The following is a 25,408-nucleotide window of genomic DNA, read 5'->3' as shown; positions in this document are numbered from 1 at the left end:
ACGTAGAGTCTGAAAATACAGTTAAATGCATAGATCTGCAGCAAGCATCCCATTCACTTAAAGAGACAATTACAGTTTTAACCCATAAAAGCTTGTGCTAATTTATTAAAATATCTGAACAAATAAAGCAGGTAGTCTACATGTGTGCTACAATTAACCCTTGAATTGGATTTAAGTTAGTCACAATTAATGTAAATCCCACTGGTGTCAGTGGGATCATTCTAAGTATGATTAAATCTAAGTATGACTACACAATATTTTCAAGTGGAGAAGTTAAGGATATGCTACATAAAACATCTGGAGCTAAATGGTTTCCGTTCTGACAAGAGGGAAAATGAAGCATTGAGCAGAATCACAAAATCCAAATCTCGGATGAAAAGCTGTTAAAGAACTAATAGCTTTTTCATTTCCTGCAGAATTATTTCTTTGTTATTCCTCACATTTATTTTTGCTGCTTCTAGAAGGTTTTTGATTTCCTGCTCCTCATAAGAAAAATTACTGGTGGAATATTTGTGTCGCCAGTCAGCTACGTCACCTTTAAAACAAAATGCAAGATGAAGAAGCAAACCCTTCATTGTTCATTTTGAAACACTTCACATCTTATTTCAAAGGATGTTGCAGAATAACCTCATTATAATTCCATAAATCAATTTCACAAGGTAGCAACTTGACCAGGGCTATTGAATTTGCCTTATAAATTAAGCAGGGATTTGAACCTAGGTCTTCTTGGTCCAAAGCCACCATGGCTTTGATCTAGACAGCTGCCATAGAGGGGACAGATGTACAAGAATTGGATTTCAGTTTGTAAATTTCAGTTTTGTAAACCTCCGAGAGGGCTTCGGCTATTGGGCAGTATAGAAATGCAGTAAATAAATAAATAAATAATAAAATAAATCATCAGCCCTTCCTTGATCCCAATCCCAAATGTAAATGCAAATGGGATTACATGGGTACATGTTTTGAAAAATGTTCCCCCATTCCCAAGCTTGTGATCATGTTTGAAGAATGTGTATTGTTTCAAAAATGTGCACTTTAAGATGCACATCTCTCTCTCTCTCTCTCTCTCTCTCTCTCTCTCTCTCTCTCTCTCACACACACACACACACACACACACACACACACACACACACATATATATATATATATATATATATATATATATATATATATATTAGTCAATGAGTGGGATGGGGTGGGAAAACTTTAAAAATAACTGTTCTATGCACACTTTACCTATTCATAGAATCATAGAATAGTAGATTTGGAAGGGGCCTATAAGGCCATAGAATCCAACCCTCTGCTCAATGGAGGAATCTTCCCTAAAGCATCCCTGACAGATGGTTGTCCAGCTGCCTCTTGAATGCCTCTAGGGTGGGAGAGCCCATGACCTCCCAAGGCAATTGGTTCCATTGCCGTACTGCTCTAACAGCCAGGAATTCAAACAAATGAAAACAACAACTCACAGGCAAAAACAGGAGTGAGGGACCCAAGCTACAAACTGGAATTCAGAGAATCACAGCAAGCTCAGGCAGCCCTGGTACTCCTATCCCTAATCATGCTTAGAGTAGACCCATTTCAAACAATTGGGGCTCAAGCTAATTATTACCAAATTAAGTTGGATTGAGTTCAATAACTAAGCATGACTAAGTCTGTATTCAACCAATGTAATGAATGCCATTAATAAGCACAACCAAGACATGATGTACCTTCACAGTTCACACTATTGAAGAGGGGGAAGTGCATGACAACTGGAGAATTGCCTTTACTTGGAAAAACGTAGCAGTCAAGAGGGTTGTCTTTGCTCTTTTCCAACTCTGACTCATTGATATCAGGAAAGGGAAGCTGATTTTCTTCGCAGTACATGGCTGCTTGCTTGACAGTCTGTAAAAATAGGGAAATGATTGGAGGTGGTCTTTATAGAAATTGCTGCCATTGCAGGGCTTCACATTACAGATGTGTAGACATGTGTGTGAAATTTCCTTCATTTTCTTTTTAATCAGAATCTGCCATATTTGCACGTCCTGGACCCAAAAATGGATTCAAAAGCAATCTGCAGTCAAGGGCCATACATTTCTGAGCTTGTGATGTGATTCTCGGACAAAAGAAATGGATTTGATAACATACGCATGGATGCTTCTGGACAGCCTTGCAATGAACCCACAGCACCATGGGGTATCCATCCTCTTAGCAAGCCACCATTTTGATTAAAACTAGCAGTTCAGGCTATTCCGGGAAGATAATGTTACACAAATGGTGGCTGTAAAGGGGAAATTTATGCAACATTACAGGCCTGAATAGAGCATTCACACCTATAATGTTGCACGAATAGTCACTTTACAGCCAGTATTTAGAAAACATTAATTTTATGGAAAAGGATGAGTTGCCATCTCTGTGGGCGCCCCACAGTTCAGCAAACAGGGACCAGGAAGCTGAGCATGGGGAAGCCCATCCAACTATCATGGCATCCTTATCACTGTCTAGCTCCTTCCTATCTCTCCTCTCTCATCTCACACTATTGCCCCGCTCGGGCTCTTCACTCCTCTGATGCCATGTTTCTCACCTGCCCAAGGGTCTCTACTTTCCTTGCTCGGCTTCGTCCATTTTCTTCTGCTGCCCCTTACGCCTGGAACGCTCTTCCAGAACATTTGAGAACTACAAGTTCAATCGCAGCTTTTAAAGCTCAGCTAAAAACTTTTCTTTTTCCTAAAGCTTTTAAAACTTGATTTTGCTCTGACTTTATACTGTTAGTTTTACCCTACCCTGTGCCTGTTTGGTGCATTCTCTTCCCCTTCTTATTGTTTTATTATGATTTTATTAGAACGTAAGCCTATGCGGCAGGGTCTTGCTATTTACTGTTTGACTCTGTACAGCACCATGTACATTGATGGTGCTATATAAATAATAATAATAATAATAATAATAATAATAATAATAATAATAATCTATAATGGGAACATTTCAGAGTTCCCATTACCTCATTTTCTATCATGCTGAGGTCCTGAAGCTTATATCCAGCTTTATGCCTGGGGATTTTTGCTGGTGTCTATAATTGAAAGCATGATATAGCACTAAAAGGTAATCCAGCATAACAAACTTACTGCAAAAGGATCTCCATCACTGAAATCAAAAGACAGGATGAGTTTCACCTCTCTTTCTGGACGCAGGACAAGGGGGTAAGCAGAATTTATGGCTAAGCCAGCATCAACCAAATGAAAGTCTTCCTTATCTGACAGATCCTTGTCATCCAGATCAGCTGAAGGGAAAGTATGAAGTATGTCCTTGGTCATGTATTTTTAGGAATAACTTCAAATAGTCAGTCATTTGGTACAGTCCTTTCATGGCACTGTAAACACTTCAGCAAAACACAGCTTTGTGAATATCTCCCATGCCAGTATCTTACATGTCAGGCAATAGACTAGCCATCTAGTATACCTGTCTTCTCAGAGGTGAGTCCCCCTGAGTTCAGTGGGGCTTACTCTCAGATACGTGGGTATAGGATTGCAACCTTCATCTCATGAATTCTTAGTTCTGAGAAACATGATCCTTTCCTAAATAATACACTCTGATGCAAACAACTTTTATGATTAGCATCTAGGGCAAGAGTGAGCAGCAAGTGGCCCACAGGTTGCATGTGGACCCCATTGCACCCTGGTGTGCTCCCTACCCCCACCCCACTGAAATTCACAGCAACAACAAAATTAGTCATTTGATACGGAGCTTCTGCACCAAAGCACTCTAGAGAGGTAATCATTTGTCTAGATTGGATTTTGCCTGAATTTGTCAAAACTCCAACTGTATCTGATGTCTGAATTACTTAAGACTGCAGGATAACCTGTAAAATGTCCCACATTTCAAGTGTAAAGGGGCACATTTTATAGAACCCATAATTCCCCAAACTGTCAAATTCCAATGTAGCAGCATGGGCTGTGCAGCCATTAAAGGTACAAGCCCTTTGGACACTTCCGCCTTTATTTCAATTTTTCTTCATTATGTGGTGCAGGTTCTAATCTGAAATTACTTGCCCTCGGCTCTCATGCAGATCATTAAATGGAATAAACCATTCGCTTTCTTTTCCATGAAATATAGGCCTCACCTACACCAAGCAGGATATTGCACTATGGAAACAGTATGAAAGCAGTATATGGTATGTGCCAACAGGCCCCAACAGTTGTCAGTGCACTTCAATACCACTATAAAGCCGTAGTGTGGCTCCTGCTTTTATATACTGCTTTCATACCACTTTCATAGTGGAATATCCTGCTTGGAATATCCATCGTCTCCTCCCATCACAAAAGGCTCCCCCAAATATTGAGAGATGACATTTAAAGGACATATACATGAGTATTTGTGTGTTTCTTACTGTATTTATAAAGATAGTTAGGGATGGTCCCCCAATCCCATGTAAAGAGACAAGACAAGATTTTTCCCAGAATTCTCAGTTTATCACATGGATCTGCAAAATAGTAATGAGGTTAAACCACAAAATATCTAAATGCAAGACTTGTATTAGTATTACTAATCTATATAGCACACTAGAACAAACGGTAAATGATAAAAAGTCTCATACAAAAGCTACAAGAAGCAAACTCTGCATGGTGTCTGCTTCACACATAGCATGCAGTGTAGCTCATCACAGTAATTGCCCCCATTGCATAGCAAGCTACTTTTCTACTTGTTGTGGCTGAGGCTCTAGCTACATATTACACTCATATTAGCATTCCACTGGCGGGTTCCCCATTCCTTACTGATCAGTGCCACACGCACATAAGACTAGAGGAGGAGGGGAAGTGAATAGAGGAGGAGGGGAAGTGTGTCTCTGGTCCCAGCCCTTATGTTGTTCATCCCACTTGCCCTTCTCCTCTGACTTATTATTATTGTTTATTTATATAGCACCATCAATGTACATGGTGCTGTACAGAGTCAAACAGTAAATAGCAAGACCCTGCCGCATAGGCTTACATTCTAATAAAATCATAATAAAACAATAAGGAGGGGAAGAGAATGCACCAAACAGGCACAGGGTAGGGTAAAACTAACATGGAGAGTTGAAGCTCTCAAGTAACCCCTACCCCTTACATTCGGGTGAAGCCAGTCTTACCAAACAGTGTATAGATTGGGCATATGAAGTCTAATGGTTATTATTATTATTATTATTATTATTATTATTATTATTATTATTATTATTATTATTTATTTATATAGCACCATCAATGTACATGGTGCTGAACAGAGTAAAACAGTAAATAGCAAGACCCTGCCGCATAGGCTTACAATCTAATAAGTTAGTGCTGTGTGGTATCACCTGTGTTTGATTTGGAACTGGTTCCAAATCAATTTGGAACTGGTTCAACATTTGTAAGTGCCTCAGTGACCATTTGGTAGAGATGGGTGGGAATAGCATTTCAGTTCAGTTTTGATAAGTATTTACCAAAATTAGCAAAGGGTTTTGAGTGATTTCCACAACGTTAGTGCTAAATTAGGGTTGCCACCTCCCTTTTTTCCCCCTGACAGGCTTCTCATCTTTAACAGCAACATAGTAGGCAGGCATATCATGGTCCTGTACATGCAGGGAATAGCTGCACTTATTAAATTTGGCTGGTGCAGATGGGTAAGAATTTTGTTTCAGTTCGTTTCTGATAAGAAGTTACCAAAAATTGCAAAGCTTTTCATATAAGGCCTTAAACATCTGAATGCAGGACAAAACACAACTGACACATCTGTCCATCTCTGCCACTTTGGAAAGAGAGGTCACCTATTTCAGAGAATTCTCACTTAACATATAGTGGAGTTGTGCTAGGTATGATGGAGCACTTTGCACCTGGTATTAAAGCTATATGTTTTAGAAACTGTGTGCATGTACCTTAGATAAAGAAATTGTTAACTGTTTTAGAGTTAAGAAATTAAATGGCTATATGCAGCTACTAAAGAAGAAGACATCTCCAAAATGCATAGAGCAGAATACATTTTCTTTTTCTGAGCACCGGAGTTCACCTTCTTTTTGTTGTGAACCCAAAAAGGGCCAGATCAGAGAATTAAATGTGAAGCAACAAATTTAAATTAGAACTATCCCATAAAAGATAGTTACATGGGAGGTTGTGGGCTCACCCACACTAGATGCATTCAAGAGGCAGCTGGACAACCATCTGTCAGGTCTGCTTTAGGGTGGATTCCTGCACTGAGCAGGGGGTTGGACTCAATGGCCTTGTAGGCCCCTTCCAACTCTGCTATTCTATGATTCTAAGAACTGAAATAATGATCAAAATCGTTGTAAAAACAAGAACTTTTTTTCATATCTCAGAAATAATCTGGCTTTCATATTTTCATCCCTAAACCTTGTGTCCCAATAACTGAACTCACTCTTCAAACCTGAATGTCATTGTGTTCTCATTTGTTCACAAACATTATGCTTGAACCTGATGGATGTGTGAGTTAATATACTTACTTCCCAGCAAATCTTCATGCATGAGGAGTGTCGAATTTTCAACTATCAAAAAGGAAGAATCACACCACCAAGGTTAAAGGATAAAGCTAAAAGGATTGCAAAGTAAGAAAGATACATTACGCTTCTTGTAAAAGAAGCAGAAGTGAATTGGTTTTGGAATCTTACAAACCAGGGGTGAAGAAATCTTTCAGCCTGGGGGTCAAATTCTATTTTGGAGAAATGGGCACATTCCAGTGGTGGGAAGGGATGGAGCCACAATATCTGAAATGCCATTATATTTTAGCTTAAAGCTCTTACTGCCAGTAAATGAGCCTTGGGAGTGGTATTTTAACCTTTTAGAATGGGGAAGTGCACAAAAACTGGGAAACCACCAACCAGTGGTTAGGGAAAGGGAGTGGAGCAATAGAAAGGCAGTGTTGTGCCTCCATTTGGGTTGAAGGAGGAAAACAAAACAGTTGAGCCTGAGAGTGTTTGGGGAGGGGCCCAGCACATGAGCAAGTCGAAGATAGCTGCAGCTCAACCCAGCTGGACTCACTTATCCATCAGCCTCACAATATAAGGCAAACCTCAGACTGGTTTGGTTGCTGGAAGCAATTGTTGTTTCTGTTGATCCATCACAGTAGCATTCCTGCCAGCTCCTTGACTCAGCTCAGATTATTCCTGAACATGGAATGACTTTCACCATTCCTCAGCATGTCCCTAAAAGCTCCATCTGATGAGCGTTTTATTGCATGCTTGTTACTGGGCACTCGTGGAGTTTTCTCAGGACCCTCACATGACGTTGTCTGCCTCCCACGCCCCTTCCGCCCCTTCTGGCCTTCCTTGCGTAACAAAAAAACCCCTCTTTAAGTCAGATTTTTTTTAAACTCAGAATTGCTGCTTTCTCCTGCAGTGTGCAGGAGAAGCAGCGTCATTGGAACAGCAGACTGAATGGGTCTTGTGCTCGTTGTGCACCTCCCCTTCTTGAAAGAGAAAGTAACTTGTTAACCCCCGGTGTGATGGAGCTTTAAATCTGGCGTTGTTTGCCTTGTCTCCTGACAGATATCTTTGGCTTATTGAGCTTGGACTGTTTAATGACCACTCTAGTGGCTGCTCATCTTGCAACTCCTGCAATTTACAGCAGGCAGCATGGTCCTGTGGGGAGTCCCGGGGTGGGGGGGAGATTGGAATGATGGAAAGGTTGTACTTGTCCCATGGGCCTAAAGTTCTGCACATGTGTTATACACAGATGTGGGATCTACTGAACTTAATGGGACACTTCTGTGCAAACATGCATAGGATGGTCTATATAAGTCTTGTGCTTTTTAATTTAAGTTTTCAAACTGTGGGTCACTTACCTGTAAATTCTATATACAAAGTCTGAGCCAGTGTCAATGTCTTTGACAACCGTTCAGATTTAGCAAAAGTACTGTGTCTTTCCTTCAGGGATATGCAAAGCTTATACGTATTGCTGTCCTTTTTATCTGTAGAAGAAGATAAGATGTGATCAGAACAATGAAAAACATACCCAGCTGATCCAGTTGGATTAAAATCAAGTTGGCCAAAACTATAATCATCACAACATTTATGAAATTTGGTTTCAGGGTTCACTGTCTAAAGACTTCATTCTCAAATATTCTTTCAAATATGAATGGTAAATTCTGGGATGAGGAAGAGACTTGCAGCTTGAACATTACCAGTGAAACAATTAATTTTATTTATAGGCTTGAAATTCCCAAAACTCACTCAGCATCATTGGGGTGATGGAATGCATGGGATTACATCTCTTGCAGTTTGACAAGAGGGGGAATAGTACCTGACATGCCTCTACTATTTCAATCTGTGAGACAACCCTCAGCAAGGCAATCCCCATTGATTTCAATAGGCCTACTCTAAGTAGTAGGCTGGATCCAATCCTTTACATCCCCCCCCCATTTATTTGAAAGAGGGCATGGTCCACACAAGGACTTTAAAGTCCCCATTATCTCGGTGGGTGAATGAATCAGTGGAAATCAAAACAGCTTACTTTAGATGGGCAATGTCCTCATTAATTAATTAATTTATTATTTTATTTACATATCCTGCCTTTTTTCCTCCAAGGAACCCAAGGCAGCATACATAATCCTCCTCTTTATTTTTATCCTCACAACAACCACCCTGTGAGGTAGGTTGGGCTGGGAGTCTGTGACTGGCCCAAAGTCACCCAGTGGGTTTCCATGGCTGAGTGGGGACTAGAACCCAGATCTCCCAACTCCCAGTCCAACACTTCAGCCACTACACCACCCTGGCTCTTAAGAAATGAATAACCATTGAGAAAGAAAGAGAGTATGGTAGAGAGATTCAAATGATCACTTCCAAGCCTTGTGGGTTTTTTGGGGGGTGGGTGGGTGGGTGGGGACACTATCCAGATGGTATATGCTGGTATGAATGATCACCTCTTTCCAGGCCTTCAATTGAATGTGCTAAGGTGAGAACAGGGATCATGGCAGCAGTCCCTACCCATGGACTATTCTTGTACATGAAGAAGAACATAAACAGTGTACCAATCATGTGCAGCTGGACATGCATATATTTCCATAAGCTTGAGGTCATGAGTGCGACCCACTCCCATAATGTCTCTCTCTATCTCTATCTCTCACACACACACACTCATCTATCTATCTATCTATCTATCTATCTATCTATCTATCTATCTGGACCTGTTTGAGGGGGCCCTGGGCAAAGTTCCCTCCATGGACCTCTTCTGAGGTTTCCCTATGGGCTTACCTATGGGCTTACCCCTCCTTCCAAGTTTACTAGACACTGATGTTGGTTTATTTGGAATAATGTAAAAACCCCACTACAGCTCTGGACCCTGCTGTAGCTTTACTTGTTTTTTCTTTCTTTCTTTCTTTCATGTGGTCCACTGAGTAGTCAGGAATGGGGTGAATGTAAAGGTACCGGGGAGGACAGAGTAGGACAGGCCACAGCATTTCTTCTAGGCAACCATTGCCATCTGTCCATCTCAAGTTCTACTGGCTCTGCCTACTCAAATGAAAAATGTGGATAGTGGCATGGAGGCTACTGTGAGCAGCCAAGGATGGCAGAAGTGGTGGTGGACAGCTAGCAATGGTTCTAGAGGAGAAGTATCACTGCCTGCACTACTCTGGCCTCACGTCATCATTGTTCACCCAGAGTAGTACAGTAAGGAGCACTTCCCCTTTGTTCCATTGCTAGCTAAACACAGGGCTGTTGCCACACCACCATGAACTTGCTCATAAAAGTCTGGTTTTAAGTGCCTTGCTCTTAAAAGTCTGTTTTTTTTTAATCCCAGTGTATTCAGCCATATTATGCTTAGTTAGGATAGCCACCTCACAAGTCCCCCCTCTTTAACAGCTATATGGCAGGCTATATAGTACATCATGGTCATGCCTAGGGTGACCAACTGTCAGGATTTCCCTGGATTTGTCCTGGTTTTTGTTCTTTCCATGGTGTCAGGGGGGATTTTCTATAATTTTCAATAATGTCCTGGAATGACACACCTTCCTCTTTAAGGCTGCCATTAGCATGGCAGGAGGGAATGACATGCTTTCTTGAGGCACATCATTCCCCCACCCCAAGCTCCAATTGAGGTCTTAAAGGAGAAAGTGGGTCATTCGTGGACATTATAGAAAAGGCCCCAATTGGAGTGGATTGTGGTGGTGCAGAATGAAATCCTTTCCCCTCCTCCATTCCAATCGGGTTCTTTAAGGTGGTGGGGGAATAACGTACTTTCTGCAGGACTCAGAAAGCTGCTTCCCCCCCACACACACACACACTAGGTGTCCTCTTTTTTGGTTTACCAAATATGGTCACCCTAGTCATGCCCATGCTGGGAGAAGCTGTACCTATTGAATTTGGCCAGTGAAGATGGGTGAGAATTTGGTTTCAGTTTGTTTTTTATAAGAATTTACCAAAAAAAAAGTAGTGGTGGAGGGGATGGAGAATACATCATATTTAGGATAGAAAGGAGTTCATATTTTAAAATTGTGAATGCAAGAGAAAGCAGAACTGACAGAGTTGCCCACTCCCTATGGGACTGGGTTGATCTGTCTAAAAGCCCCCTCAGCAGTCCCTCAATTTCTACTTGCATTTTATGAGTTCCATGAGGCTTGTGATGTGCTCCTCATAGTATTCATTCTCCTCCTCTTCTTTAGCAATCATCAGGAGCTTTATGACATACAAAGCACACTGGCAATGCAGGCAAGAACATCCGGCAGCTTCAAAGAGAGCAGAGGGGAATGAAAGAAGGAAAGAACAACATTTCTATAGTATGATACGTAGTAGAAAAAAAAAAATCCCTTGGCCACATAGGCCATGGCTAGACCAGGCCTATATCTCGGGATTGTCCCTGTGCATCTAAGTGACACACAGGGGATCCCAGGAGCATGCAAGGACGACCCCTCCATTTGCCTGGGATAAACCTTAGGTCTAGCTAAGGCCATTGTTTTAAATGTAAGATCACCCTGCCCAGACCTTGAAGTGTTTTAGAAGATTATTTGATTGTGTGTGTTTTTCTGTGTGTGTAATAGTAAAAAGAGCCAAATTAAGCAAAGTTGGGCTGAATATTTTAATTAAATGTTAACATTGCAAGATTCCTCTCTTAAGACACATGATGACTGGGTTTGCACAACACAATAACCCATCATGGTTGTTTGTCATGTTGTTTGAAAATGAAGCCTCTTCTGTGGGGTGCCTTCTTTTTTCCAAACAAGCTATTCTGAGATCCCGTGGCTTGTTGTCAGATTGTTCATTCCTATGATGGGTTGTCACGTCATACAAACCCAGGAGACCATTTTATTATTTACTCTGTTCTGCTAAATTGAGATAAGGAAGTGGGCTTCCAGCTAATATATCCCACCAAAGGTCATCTCCTATTGGCCAGTCTGCAGGAGGCTAGTGCAGCCAGACAACAATGCTTCTGACCACCTCTGATGAATGCTATCCAATCATAGTGTAATAGACAGGGGATGATAGGAAATCTGTGTGGTGGTAGTTCCTGTTTATGTGTTAGAGCAGCAATCCCCATCCTGGTGCCCTCCAGAAGTGTTTGAATAATTTCCATCAGTCCCAGTCAGCATGGCCATCGAACATGCTGATTGGGAATGATGGGAGTTGCAGTCCGCCATCTGGAAATCACCAGATTTAGGAAGGCTGTGATAGAGGGTCTAGAAAAGGACTACAGTGGTCCCACACCTTCCTCAAGTTTCTCAGTCCTATATCTCTGTCCCACACTTTCCTGAAAGCCTTTATCTTATAGTATCAGTTCTTTCCTGATACTAAAATGTTTGCCTAACTTAAATATTGGCCAAGGCTGCTTCCTTACAAGTTGACCTTCCTACCTTTGACCCCTTAGCCTGTGCTACGTAGAGCAAATATATCTATATAGGATTGCAAAAACCCTGAATTCAGGAGGCCATAGAGTTATCTCACAGCTGGAATTTCAAAGGATTTGGGGGGATTTACCTGAAGCTTGGGTTCCAAAAATCAGCTGCATAATATGATCTGAAAAATGTGATTTAGTGAAACAGTTCAGTTCATAAATACTTCCAAAGCTATAATACTGTTGTCTAAGAAAACAGCATATCACAGATCATTTTCCCCATATGAACCTCCCCAGTCTTTAAGATTATTAAGTAAAATCTTGCCATCTGTACTCCCTTGACAAACATGATGGTGACTAATAAAAGGCAAGACTTTTTCTGTGTTAGGGCTATTCTTATGCATTTTCTTCTCTTCAGTTACTCACTAGGCATACTAATTTGTTATTTCAATAGAAATAGGTAGGTTCTACTAGACTTTGGAGGAGAGCTAATTATTCTGCTATTGTTACTGCTGTTTCATTGTTAATATTTAATGTCACCATAATATATATGCATACATTTAACCACAAAGAGCCTTGTGGCATCTCAACAATTAACAAATTTATTCTACTGGTAGTATTAGTAGCACAAGTGGTCCTACTGGTACTATTAATGGTGAACCCCAGACCTAAGAAACTGATGAAAAATTGCTCCTCCCCCTGGAGCAATTTGGTGAAATGATCCACCCCAACAAATAGGAAGGAAGTCTACACCAAGCAGGATATGATACTCTGAAAATGGTTTGAAAATTGTATATGGAGGCCCTTTCTATACTGTGGATTTCCCGGGGTCATCCCTGGATCATCCCTGTGCATCCAAATGATGCACACGGGATCCTGAGAGCAAGCAGGGACATCCCCTCCATTTTTCCAACTGCTTCTAGTTATCCCGATTTCCCCCACCCCCAGTCCCGGGATGATCCCGAGGACCACAGTTAGTGTGGGTGCCCATCCTGGGAAGGAGCCGGGCTGGGGTGGGGGAGTCCAGGGACATCAAGGGTAGGGGAGCAGGGTCAGGGCTTTCCCTTTTTTTATATTCTTATATTTCACTGGAGCACAATTGCACTTCCAGCTCATGTGTGTGTGTGTGTGTGTGTGTGTGTGTGTGTGTGTATATATATATATATATATATATATATATATATATATATATATATAGGCAGGTACAACATCCCTCTTCCTTTCCGGGATCAGGGAAGCAGGTAAGTCCGTGATCCTCCCTGGGCTCATCTACACCAAGCAGGATATTCCACTATGAAAGTGGTATATAAAAGGCAGGAGCCACACTATTGCTTTATGGTGGTACTGAACTGCACTGACAACTGTTGGGGTGCATTACACATCTACACCAAGCAGGATATAATACTATGAAAGTGGTATGAAAGCAGTATATGGCATGTGTTAATGGGCCCCAACGGTTGTCAGTGCAATACCGCTATAAAGCCGTAGTGTGGCTCCTGCCTTTTATATACCGCTTTCATGCCACTTTCATAGTGGAATATCCTGCTTGGTTTAGATGAACCCCCTCCTTCTACATCCTTAGGTGTAGAAAGGGCCAGAGTGTGTCCTGGGCCTAAATAGTTGTCGCTACTGTTATAAACCATTTTAAAGCAGTAAGTATATCCTGCCTATTCTCTAATTCAATTTATTCATTTATTTTCTCATCAAAGCTTTCATTGGAAGTAATAAATATAAAATACCTATTATAAAATCCATGTCTTTGTGGAGATCTGCAATGGCACTTCCCCATAAGCCTAAAAGAAGAAACAGAACTTTGTAGGAACATAACATTTCTAAGGAAATGCAAGATGTTAATTTGTGGTGGTGTGGTGGTGGTTTTTATGGTTTCAGAAGTAGGGATGGATGGACTCACCTCTGTCCTTTCCAGTTGGAACACCACAACTTGCTGTACCACCACAGCTTGCCCACCCTGGACCCACTCACAGAGTTTCCACACAAACCCTGACCTGCTCACTGAATGGCTGCATGCCGCACAGTTTGATAAGCAGACTCAAGTCTGTTTGACTCTACCTCCATATCAGATACCCACAAACCCCCTATTCAAAAGTTATACAGATGATATCAGAAAAAAAGAAACAGGAGAGTTGGTTGGTCTGCACATGGAGGTGAGGATAAAAAGCAATGGTTCAAAGATGAGGTAGGTAAGATCGTAAGAACATAAGAAGTGCCATACTGGATCAGACCAAGGGTCCATCTAGTCCAGCACTCTGTTCACACAGTGGCCAACCAGCTGTCGACCAGGGACCAATAAAGCAGGACATGGTGTCACTCACTCTGCTAGTGTAAATAATGTTCCAAATATGTGAAAGATGAGAATACAACTAATGTATTCACAAATCATTACACAAGTGGTTGCGGATTACCCTTGTACAAGTCATTGTGTTACCAGTTGTGCAAACCATTGTGCACCAGTTGTGCAAGCCATTGTGCAAGCCATTGTGAAAGCAGTTGCACAGTAATGCAGAATAGAAAGTTCCGGCTACCTGTGGGATCACCTTGTCCCGAACAATCCAACCCGTACACTCAGGTCCTCTGGGAAGAATTTACTCCAGCCAACAAAAACAAGGCTGACAACTATTACCCAGAGGACCTTTTCTTCTGCCGCTCCCAGTTTGTGGAATGGCCTGCTGGGAAAGATTCGTCAACTTAACAGCCTTCCAGAATTTAAGAAAGCCATAAAGACTGATCTCTTCTGGCAAGCAGACCCAGTTGAATTTAAGATGCCTTTTTAATAATGTGCTGCTTTTAATAATGTATTAGTTTTAAATGTTTTAATCAGTTATATGTATTATATGGTGTTTGCATTTGTGTTGTACCCCGCCTCAATCCAGAGGGAGAGGCTTGTAACAAATATTATTATTATTATTATTAATAATAATAATAATAATAGTATTTGAATTTGCAAAATGACAGTGTTGGATAGTATCCATTGTTACACACATACACACGTAAAATATGACAATTAAAAAGAAGGGGGAAAATAAAAGACTTTTAAAAAAATATTCCTCAAATTTAGGGAGAAAAAGATGAAACATGACCATCTTTTAAATATTAGTCATTCACCCCATTAGTTTTAAAATAAGGGATAAAATTCAGATTTACTGTGCAGTTCTAGGCATATTAATTCAAAAGGGCATCCTAGTGGGTTCAATGGGATTTACACCTAGGCATGTGGGCAAAGGGTTACATCCACACTATGAATATGACCTATTTCTAAAATAGGTTGTTTTGAAGCCTTCTGGAAAAGCACGGTGTCAGTCATCATGCTCATGTGCAGACTTAGTGGTTTCTTTATGATTGCTTTCAGGAGACCCTTTTTGACCTGTTGCATTTACCACAATTACAGTGGATAGCAGAGAACCATACAACTGATGCCTGCAAATGACTCCAAGCAGGTCACAAGTGCACCAGTGTCCATGGGGAGAAGGTGTCACCCAGCATCTTAACTGAACTCAAGGTTGGGCTGTGAAGGTTTGAGACCTACACAGGCTTAGGTTTTGTTTAAGCCCGAAGGCCCAAAAATCTCCTGATGGGAAGGGGCATCCCTGAGTTTCATTTCCCCAGTTTTTATGGTTTCAGTTCTGGGGGAGGGTATAAAAAGGGGTGGAGTTAACTGTACAAGAGAGAGGGGAAGAGCTGCAGAGAGAGCCAAGGAGAAAGACTGACAAAGAACAGGCAAGAGAAGGCTGGAAAGGACTCTAGGTCAAAGCCTACAGGTGAAAGAGTAGCTAGGCAAGAGGAAACTGTTTTTATTTCTTTTTTAATTGCCTTTTAAAGTCTTACAGCTCTGTTTGAGTAAATGCCTTAAGTTTATGTGTCTTTGCCTTATATCATATAATCTATATAATCATATATATTAGGGGTGTGCTCTGCTCCGATTAGAATCGGAGAATCAGAAGCGAATTGGCCTGCTCCACCTTGCCCAGAGGTGGAGTAGAAGCAGACCGTGGACCCTTAGAAGCACAGCGAAGAGAAGCAGCCATAGGAGGAGCGCTTCTCTTTTTGCGGAGCAATTCGCCTGCCATTTTGGATCATTTCGCCCATAGGATTGCATTGCGGAAAAGAATAGGGGATAACTGTGCTGTTTTTTAAGCTATCTTTCTGAAATTTCTTGTGCTTAGAGAGTCGTGGCTGGGGGTCATTTTGAGCCTACTCTCAGCATTCTGCGTGGTGTGGTTCACTTGCTATATATTTTTAAAAAATCGGGTAAAAAAAGCAGGAAAGGTACCTTTTTGAAGTGCTGAGAGGCAGAGTCAACTCCCAGTCATGATCACATGATCCCAAAGTTGGAGGAGGAAATAGGCAAAATGGGATACTAGTAACTTGGGATACTGGGAAACTTCTCTTTCTTAGTCTGAACGGACTTTTTCCAGTGTTTTTTTAAAACAGTAGCCCCACCAAATGCACAAACACAACCTGAAATCATATACTAAGCAAATAAATAACAGATAGGAAACACAGCACTGCTACCCACCCTAACCTTGGTGAACAACTGAATAGATGTGGTGCAAGGGGATGAGGTCCCCTAGGGCATGTGGAAGTGCCTAGTGCACACACACTGTGTCCTGCCCTTGGAGGGTCATCAGAGCCCTCCAAAGAGTAACCAGTGGAGACTAATGCCTATCATGAGTTGAAGTGACAGGTAGCTTCTTAAGACTGGTACTTACTTAGGGCCAGTCAAAAATTGGCATATCCCCCTCCCCCTGGGCACATCCACTTTCCTCTTACTGGTAAAAGACAGACATAGCCTTTTTTTAAAAAAAAAAAAAAATATTCTTGTTGTTTATTCAGCAACACTGCTGCTTTTAATTCCACCCCTCCTTTGTTTATTTATTTATTTATTTATTCCATTTTATATTTACACCCCATAGCCCAAGCTCTCCTGGCTTTTCCTCTTCAGTGAAGTCAGGCAGGCTTTCATTGTGGTTCAACTCCTTGTTGTTGTTGTTATTATTATTCCTATTAATATTAATTAGTACTGCTATTATTAGTGTTACTATTGTTGTTTAATAATGGCTGTGATCACAGTGCAGCCAATCAACTCTGAAGCAAGGATCACAAAGCTTTACTCTTATCCTCCTAGCCTCCTAGTTATGGGATGCAAAAGAAAAGGCATCTCTCTGTGCTGCTCCCACCTCACAGGGATGGTTTGCATTACTGGCTTTGAAACTATCCTTGGCTCACTTTCTTTTGCCCCCAGAAATGTCTGCTGCCTGCCTGCCTTCCCTCCCTCCTCCCCTGCCCACCTCGCAGGGATGGTTTGTGTCTTGCTTTGACTCAGGGGAGAAGTCCTTCCTGCGCTCACTTAGACTTTTTAAAGTTCCAAATCAATTTTTCAAGTGTGGAAGAAGATTCATATAGATTTATCTACTCCCCAATTCATGGCATGTTGGGATTTCCTTTGAAATGGCCCCATTGAGCTGTCTGCAGCTTTAAATCCCTGAGATACTGGGGTGTCCTGTTTTCAAAAATTCCCCAAAATCAGGGGAGGCTTGGATTGGCTTGAGTCTTGGCACACGTGTGTATACGTCCATGAGGTGTCATGGTGCCGAACTTGAGGTTTCTAACATGAAAATTGATGTAGTTCTATCATGGGACTTGATTTGGGGTGAGTTAGAAGGTTAAAGCCCCGCCAAAAATCAGGGGATGATGAGATTTGCTTGAAACTTGCCATGAATGTGGATCTAGATGGCATATGTGAGGGTGCCCACTTCAAAAAAAATTATCTGTCAAAATGTCAGAGCAAATCCCATGTCTGAAAATGGGGTGTCCAGTTTTCAAAAATTCCCCCCAAATCAGGGGAGGCTTGGATTTGCTTGAGGCTTGGCACACATGTGTATACATGGATAAGTTATCACAGTTCCGAGTTTGAGGTTTCTAATGTGAAAATTGATGGAGATATCGAAAGGGGTGTGAATTGGGGTTACGGGTGCTGCGTTAGAGGTTAAAGCCCCTCCAAAAATCAGGGGATGATGGGATTTGCTTGAAACTTGCCATAAATGTGGATCTAGATGGCAGCTGTGAGGGTGCCTGCTTCCAAGTTTTTATCTGTCAAAATGTCGGAGTACAGTCCATGTCTGAAAATGGGGTGTCCGATTTTCAAAATTTCCCCGAAAATCAGGGAATGCTTGGATTGGATTGAGTCTTGGCATGCGTGTGTATATGTCCATGAAGTGTCATGGTGCCAAACTTGAGGTTTCTAACTTTAACAAAAAAAAGTTGTAGACTTTTTTGGATTTCAATGCAAGCCTATGGGGGGGAAGCGGAGCTCCGATCCGGATCTGGAGCTGCGCAGCAAACCTGAGCGGACTATAGGCGGAGCGGAGCAGACCCGATCCGGAAGTTGCAGATCTGGAAGAGAAGCAGATCCGGGGGGGGGGGGTGTCCGTGCACACCCCTAATATATATCATTAGGCGGTTCACAAAAATTAAAAACATTCAAAGTATAAAACAACAGTATAAAACCATAATATAAAAAAAATATAATCTAGTAAATATTTGTTGTTAAAACCTGGTGTTCAGGAGTGTCATTTACACCACACCTAAGGCCTAAACCCAACATTATTAAGAGGGGAAGGTAGAAACTTGACATCTGATGGAAAGAAGGGCTCTTAAAGAGGCAAGATATCTTTAAGGAGCTCATCAAGGGGTCCAGGTAAAGGAGAAACCTTGACATGGGCACTGCATGAATTTGATTAGAGTTGCATCCATGCACGTGAGCACTCTATCCCAGCATACTGCTCTCTCCCCTCACCCATTAAGCCCAGCATTACCTCTCAAATAGGAAATCCTTTTTTCTTCCTTATGCGACATCAGCTTGCCATTTTTAAATTTGTTTCCAAATACCTTCATGTCCACAAATGCACCAGGGCTAAAGAATCCAGCCTCATGGGGAGTAAATTCAAACCACATGTCTTAATTGAAAACAAATAAACAACATTAGAAATTGCAGCTGGAAAATGTTGGAAATTGATTACTTTGCTTATAATTAGGTGTCTCTTTTCAACATTGTACTTTTGTATTTAAAAAATGGCATTAAGTAATTCCACTGAAACACTCTGTGCTTTTTGGGCTGCTAGTGAAAGAACAGCCATTTTTCTTCTGTTTTGTAAAATACTATTCTGTAAAGTTGAACATGCACACATTCATTAGGCCATCTTGCTGTGATCTCTTGTGCTGTCCCTGGTTTCAAAGCCAAAGCAGAAACTTCATTAATTGCCTGAATGAGTGCAGCTGAATATGGGTGAGAACTTTCTGCCCCCAAGAGAGCCTGAGCAGATTGTTTCCAGCTAGTTTCTGATTGGCTAACAGGAATAATCTCAGATTTGCTTAGGCTTTTAGGTATAAAACCAGGTGTTGGGGGGTGTACTTTGGTCTTCACAAGCTTTTGTTTTGCCCTGTCCAGTCTCCGCTTTGCATGGTTCACTTCCTAAGGTCCTGTTCTGCTGAAGACCTATGGTTCTGGTACATACAAACAGGTTTAGCCAGTTTTGTTGTTTTGCTTGTTAATGTTCTCTCCAAACATTGTGCTGGTTATTTTCTACATTATCACTTTCCCCTTTTTTTATTTATTTGTTCCATTTATATCCTGCTTTTTTTCCTCCTGGGAACCCAAGGCAGCGTACGTAACCCTCTTTCTCTCCATTTTATCCTCACAACAACAACCTTGTGAGGTAGGTTGGGCTGAGAGTCTATGACTGGCTCAAAGTCACCCAATGAGCTTCCATGGCCGAGTGGGGACTAGAATCCAGATCTCCCATCTCCTAGTCCATCACTCTAGCCGCCACACCACACTGTCTCTCTTTTGTAAATAAACTGACTGCCTATCATAATTGAATGTGTGTGCTTTATTCCAATTGGCCTTGGTATTAAGTCTAGAGATTTCCTCTTGGTTATAGCTGCTGTTTAAGGCTTCAGGCCTAGGGCTTTGAAGTAGAGGGTGCTGGCTTGCGCCCTTGTTTCATAAGCCTTAAAGATATGCTGTAAAGTCTAAGAGTCCCCTGGCTCAGGCTGAGATGGCAGCTGACCTTGCTGGGCTGGTGTTCAGTCTGAGCAACCATTATCTCTGCCAATACTGCTACGACTTAGGGTACCCTCTTACTCCCTTCACTATGGTATTGTTGGACAAATACATACAGGAAGTACTGGTAAAATGGAATAATACATACAATTAACGTAGAGGTCCTGCAAAGATATGGCCAACTCAAGAACATTTAAAAATCGTATAAGCTTTGAAGATCAGGTAAGACATTACAGAGGGAGGATAACAGTTTGTGTGTTGGGGGCCACTTGATGTTAAAGTCATGAAGTCTGCATTGTCAGTGTCTTAATGGCATCAATTTGGCACTACTCCACCACCAAGCCCCACGGTATCACTGATACAGGGTAGCAGCGAATAATCCCCACTGGGGGAGGCAGCACAGGCTTTGTGGCATCGCCTTCCACCCGGGAATGCCCAAGCAAAGACAGATGCTGGAAGAGCTGTGTTGACCTGGCTCAGATGGAAAATTTGGGTTAAGTCCTTGACTTCTCAGCTGCAGATTGGATTCTGAGGCACCTGGGGCAAAGATGGCATATATAGACAGCCCCTTTGCAATATTACACTAATACGTTCAGTTACCTTTGCAGTTTGTACAAATATGTGGAGATGATCCAGCCCTAGTTAAACACTTTAAAGTCCACATGATTTCAAGCTTGATGAGAAACAGCCATATGTAATTGTTCACTTGTTTTTACCTGAGCGGTATTTATTATTGTCATCTAATTTTTCCAAATCCACCGCTGCATAGATGGGATAAGGCACTTTCCCATTAACAGAAACTGTCCTTTCCTCAGTCAAACAGTTATTATCCAGCTGAAGAGAAAAGCAACACATCAGTGTGGGGGTGGCAGGCTTTAGCACCCCAAATCCAGGCCATGGTACCTATAAAGAAAACTACAAGGGCACCATTGGAATACCCAATGTTAATTCCTGCTTTGCAGGAGGGATTTTTCTCAGGGCCACAGCAAGGCAGGGAAAGTCTAGACCTGCTGTGATTAGATTGTAAGCCTATGCGGCAGGGTCTTGCTATTTACTGTGTTATCTGTACAGCACCATGTACATTGATGGTGCTATATAAATAAATAAATAAATAAATAATAATAATAATAATAATAATAATAATAATAATAATAATAATAATACAGATAATCAGCAGCAGCAACCCCCACCCTAGCTGATGCTATTTGTAGCATTTTAGAAACCTGCATATGGAATATGGAAAGACACTTCAACGTTATGAAGAATTTGGCTCTGGAGTGTGGACAGAAGTGTAGTCAAAACACGACCGTTAAAAAAAAGAGAGAAATAACAGCATGCTTAAGGCTTTCCTGAGGTTCAAAGAAGTGCATTATTCTTAACACACCCACCAAAAAAACCACAAAGCTGGGCAGGATCTACACTACTGCCTCATAATGGTTTATAATGGTATTGACAATTGTTTGAGCCCAGGACACATTCCATATACCATTTTCAAATCATTTTCAAAGTGTTATATCCTGCTTGGTGTAGATCTGGCCCTGGCAACCCCTCCCCACAAAACACATTCCAATGAAGAGTGGGCATATTCAGGGGACACAGATTGCTGAGTTGGGGATGGATGCATCTGTTCACCACAGAATTTAAGGTTCAGATCACTCCAGCTTGTGTCCTCACAAGCTTGTCATTCTTTCTTTTTCTTTTTTGTAATCCATAAGAAAAATAAATGCGCTTTTTTGGGCATGTTTTTTGCAGAATGTACACATTAATGCATGCATTTCTTGGGCGCATTTCTAAATACATGCATTTTTACACATTGCTGAAGTAATGTTTTGTGTGCGTCTTTCTTAAAAATACACATTTTATGCACACTTTCCACTAATATGTACATCTTTGTGTGCATTTTTCCTAACGTGAGCTGCATTGGAAGGTCACAAAAGTTTGGATTTGAGAACACAACAGTCTCTAGGCTTGATGCTCTTCGCTCCTCTGGTGCCATGTTTCTCACCTGCCCAAGGGTCTCTACTTCCCTTGCTCGGCTTCGTCCCTTCTCTTCTGCTGCCCCTTACGCCTGGAATGCTCTCCCAGAACATCTGAGATCTACAAGTTCAATCTCAGCTTTTAAAGCTCAGCTAAAAACTTTTCTTTTCCCTAAAGCTTTTAAAACTTGATGTTACTCGGACTTTAGACTGTTAGTTATACTGTTAGTTTTTCCCTACCCTGTGCCTGTTTACCCTACCCAGTGCCTCTTTGCATTCTCTCCCCCTCCTTATTGCTTTACTATGACTTTATTAGAATGTAAGCCTATGCGGCAGGGACTTGCTATTTACTGTTTTACTCAGTACAGCACCATGTACATTGATGGTGCTATATAAATAAATAATAATAATAATAACAAATTGGGTAAATCTGTAAACAAAACAAAAACTGAAAGTCATAGAATGATAGAATAATAGATTTGGAAGGGGCCTATAAGGCCATCGAGTCCATCGAGGGGGAATATGAAAGGTGCAAAAAGGGGAGAAATGAGTTCTCAAGATGCTGAACTTTTTTAAAAAACATTATATTTGGTTGAAAAGCCTGATGCATTTCAGCCTGTATTTTTGCTAGGCCTTCCTCAGGGGGTTGAGAGAAGTAGTCTGCAGAGTTCTTCTTAACAACACAATGTCTTTCACTGATTATTATAATTTGAACTAGGGTGAGGCTGACTAGCTAGAACCTGAACAGAAAAACTCTATGCTACAACACTGTGTTGCAGTCCCACTGATTAAGTTATTTATTAAAGTTATTTATTAATTTTAAGTTATGTTTCTTACTACTGGAACTTTATTCTAGAGTAGCTGATGCATTGTTTGCTGTTTTGGTTGAAATTATGGGAAATGCCTGGAGGTTTTCTTGCAGGTTGTGTCTTGTCAGCATGATGCAGGTCACAGAAACCATTTTCGGCATTTCCTGTCGTTTCATTGTGTCTCTAATGCACATGGTTTAATTTATTTTTAGCTGTGTATATTTATTGTTTTATACTGTATGCTTTTATCTGTATGCTGCCCTGAGATCTTAATGATATAGGGTGGGATTTGGGTAACAATTTGGGTAACAACAAAGTACCTATTGAAAGGAGATCTTATACTTACCTCATGAACCATTGCATAGACAATAACACTGCCCCAGAAATCTGTCAAGGAGAACGTATCATCTTTACTTGGCTCTATAAGGGCCTCAAAGGCTTTCAAGCGATCCCAGCATGAGTTTGCAAGTTTGTCACACAGCTGCTCTTCCAAAATGGGAAGTTCTTTGGTCCATTCCTCTTTTTCATAGATTTGTGACATACACCTTGAAAACAGAGAAATCCCGATAAATGGGGAACAAAACTTTGAAGATCAAATAGGGTCATCTATAGATTTTCAAGATTCAATTCTGAGCCAGGGATGTTTGAGGAATTTGATCTTTGTGAATGCCTATAGAAAATACCTTCATCTGCACCTCTTAGACTAATGTGTGAATTAGAGCTTTTCTATCCACTTGCTGCCCTTCTCTTCTATTATTGTCTTCTGCCAGGACACCTTGGTTAAATGGGACTATTGCACTAGCACAGACCTCAGTCTCACACCCATTTTGGAGGGAGAGTGGGTGGTCACCTCTGATATTGCAAGGGTAGGGCATCAATGCTTACAGTACAGACACTAATCCATCCTATCTTCTCCTGCCATGTAGTTTCCCATATATGGACAGCCCACTTTACAAATAGGACTGATGACGAATGCACAGTTCACAATGCCATCCTTCACACATCTACCAAGCAGTAATTTGCTGTTGAGTTTTATGAGGCTTATTTCCAGGTAGGTAGGAAATAGGATCACAGTCTTATGGAGTAAACAGCTATAAAAATGAGATAAATTAAATACAAAGGCTGTGTTCTAAAAATCCCAAGGTCCAAAGGTCTCCAATGTCTACAAGGCAGTCTGGGCAAATGGAAAACACCCGTGCTATTGCAGCACTGTGAGCTATTCCTGAGTTTTAATATAGTGGGAGAGACAAGTCCTGCTCATGCTGTGTTTCATGTGTGTGCCAGAGCACCTGAGATATGTGTACTAAGACACGTATACCTCTTCCTGTTTCTTCCCATGGTCACACTCCCACTATGCACATTCTATGCACAATTGCCTCCAGGATAAAGCAAGCTGAATGCACTTGCAACCTGCTATGAAATTATCATCCCCTACAGCCTAAACATGATGAATTATCACTCTGTGATGAGTTACAGCTTTTTTTTCAAATCAATTATAAGAGGCAGCCCTAGCGAATTCAGCAGTTGCTTCTCACTCAGCTACTGCTTCTTCAAGTGGTTATCTTAATCTTTCAACAATATGACTCATTTCCACTTACCAGGTAGAGCCTGATACTCCACAAAGATGCATCACAACATCCATCAGACCCTGGTTCTGAAGTTCTCCCAGCACCCCTTGAAGTGCAATCATGGCCCGCAGGCCTCCACCTGATCCCAGCAAAGCAATGTTGGGAATGTTGCTCTGCAGGGGGGAGGGAGAAAAAACATACTTATGGATCTTATTGAATAACTCATGCTGAGCTGTGAAAATATACATATATTGGTTAAGTTCTGAAGGGCAGGAAGATATACTCTTCTTATTAAAAGTATTTCTTGGTTGTGCAGCTTTTTGAAGACCACCAATTGCTCTTAGTGATCAGAATTAAAATGTATGTGCTGGAAAAAAGCTCAAATCTCAGCCACATTGAGTGCTATTTTTGGTAGAAAAGCCAGGTACAAATAAAATAAAATAGAAACAAATAAAACTATGGATATGATGAAATTTCCTGATGAAATTAATGTGAAAAGGTAATCACGAGTAACCTCTCCCAATTATTTCAATGGAAATTTATATTGTAATCCTAGCCATATCAACTCAAAGAGTAAAAACTCCATTGAGTTCAATGCGACTTACTCCCAGGTAAGTGTGCATTGGATTGCAACCTTGGAGTCACAAGCCTTTGAAAATCAGAGGCTGAACGGTGGCTTAAGCATGGAGGGGATCCTCTCCTCCATGCTCTGCCTGCCCTGTATTTTGCCTAGAAGGGGCCATTTCACCTGCCCCTTTGGGGAGGGGGTGGGAAGGGGCCTTGACCTGCCCCTTCCCTCCCCCTCTCCAAAGCGGTATAAAGCAGTGGTATAAAGCAGCTTCGGTGGGCTCCTCCCCTCCCGCCGCCCCACAGACCACCCCCTTTTTGCCCTCTCTATGCTCCATTACTGAACCAGTGTAATGAGACCCATGCTGGCTATGATGCGTCAAGGGAGGGGAAGGGCAGGGCAGGGCAGTTTCTGGGCCCCAATGTCACAGACCTGGTTCTGACTTTGGTTGCCAAAACAAAAGAATCCTATGGCCCTCTAGACAGAGTCTAGTGGACATAGGATTGCTTCCTTACTTAGAGCTCCATCACACCGACTTCCTCCCTCCCCGCTTTGAGTCCACGGTTTTCCCCCCCCCCTCCATTTCCTTAATGATCTGGACCTCTGTCTGTGCCAAGGACTTTTAAAATTGTCAGTTTAAATGTT

The 25,408-nt window shown here is 41.5% G+C and overlaps 1 protein-coding gene across 1 annotated transcript in view; it reads right to left on the bottom strand.

The window, feature by feature from the left end:
• Positions 1–383: 383 nt before the first annotated feature.
• Positions 384–25,408, bottom strand: part of LOC134406716 (cytosolic phospholipase A2 gamma-like) — a 43,317-nt gene continuing 18,292 nt past the window's right edge. Inside the window, exons 4-14 of the mRNA XM_063138247.1 lie at positions 24,226–24,368; positions 22,974–23,172; positions 20,559–20,676; positions 18,596–18,736; positions 13,502–13,555; positions 7,780–7,905; positions 6,443–6,484; positions 4,361–4,453; positions 3,099–3,253; positions 1,707–1,881; positions 384–535 (exon numbers count right to left, since the gene is read on the bottom strand). Coding sequence (XP_062994317.1) covers positions 384–535; positions 1,707–1,881; positions 3,099–3,253; positions 4,361–4,453; positions 6,443–6,484; positions 7,780–7,905; positions 13,502–13,555; positions 18,596–18,736; positions 20,559–20,676; positions 22,974–23,172; positions 24,226–24,368 — 1,398 coding nt within the window. The remainder of the gene's footprint in view (positions 536–1,706; positions 1,882–3,098; positions 3,254–4,360; positions 4,454–6,442; positions 6,485–7,779; positions 7,906–13,501; positions 13,556–18,595; positions 18,737–20,558; positions 20,677–22,973; positions 23,173–24,225; positions 24,369–25,408) is intronic.

The sequence above is a fragment of the Elgaria multicarinata genome, chromosome 11, assembly GCF_023053635.1.
Source record: "Elgaria multicarinata webbii isolate HBS135686 ecotype San Diego chromosome 11, rElgMul1.1.pri, whole genome shotgun sequence".
Taxonomy (NCBI): domain Eukaryota; kingdom Metazoa; phylum Chordata; class Lepidosauria; order Squamata; family Anguidae; genus Elgaria; species Elgaria multicarinata.
This window is presented reverse-complemented; position numbering and strand designations above follow the sequence as displayed.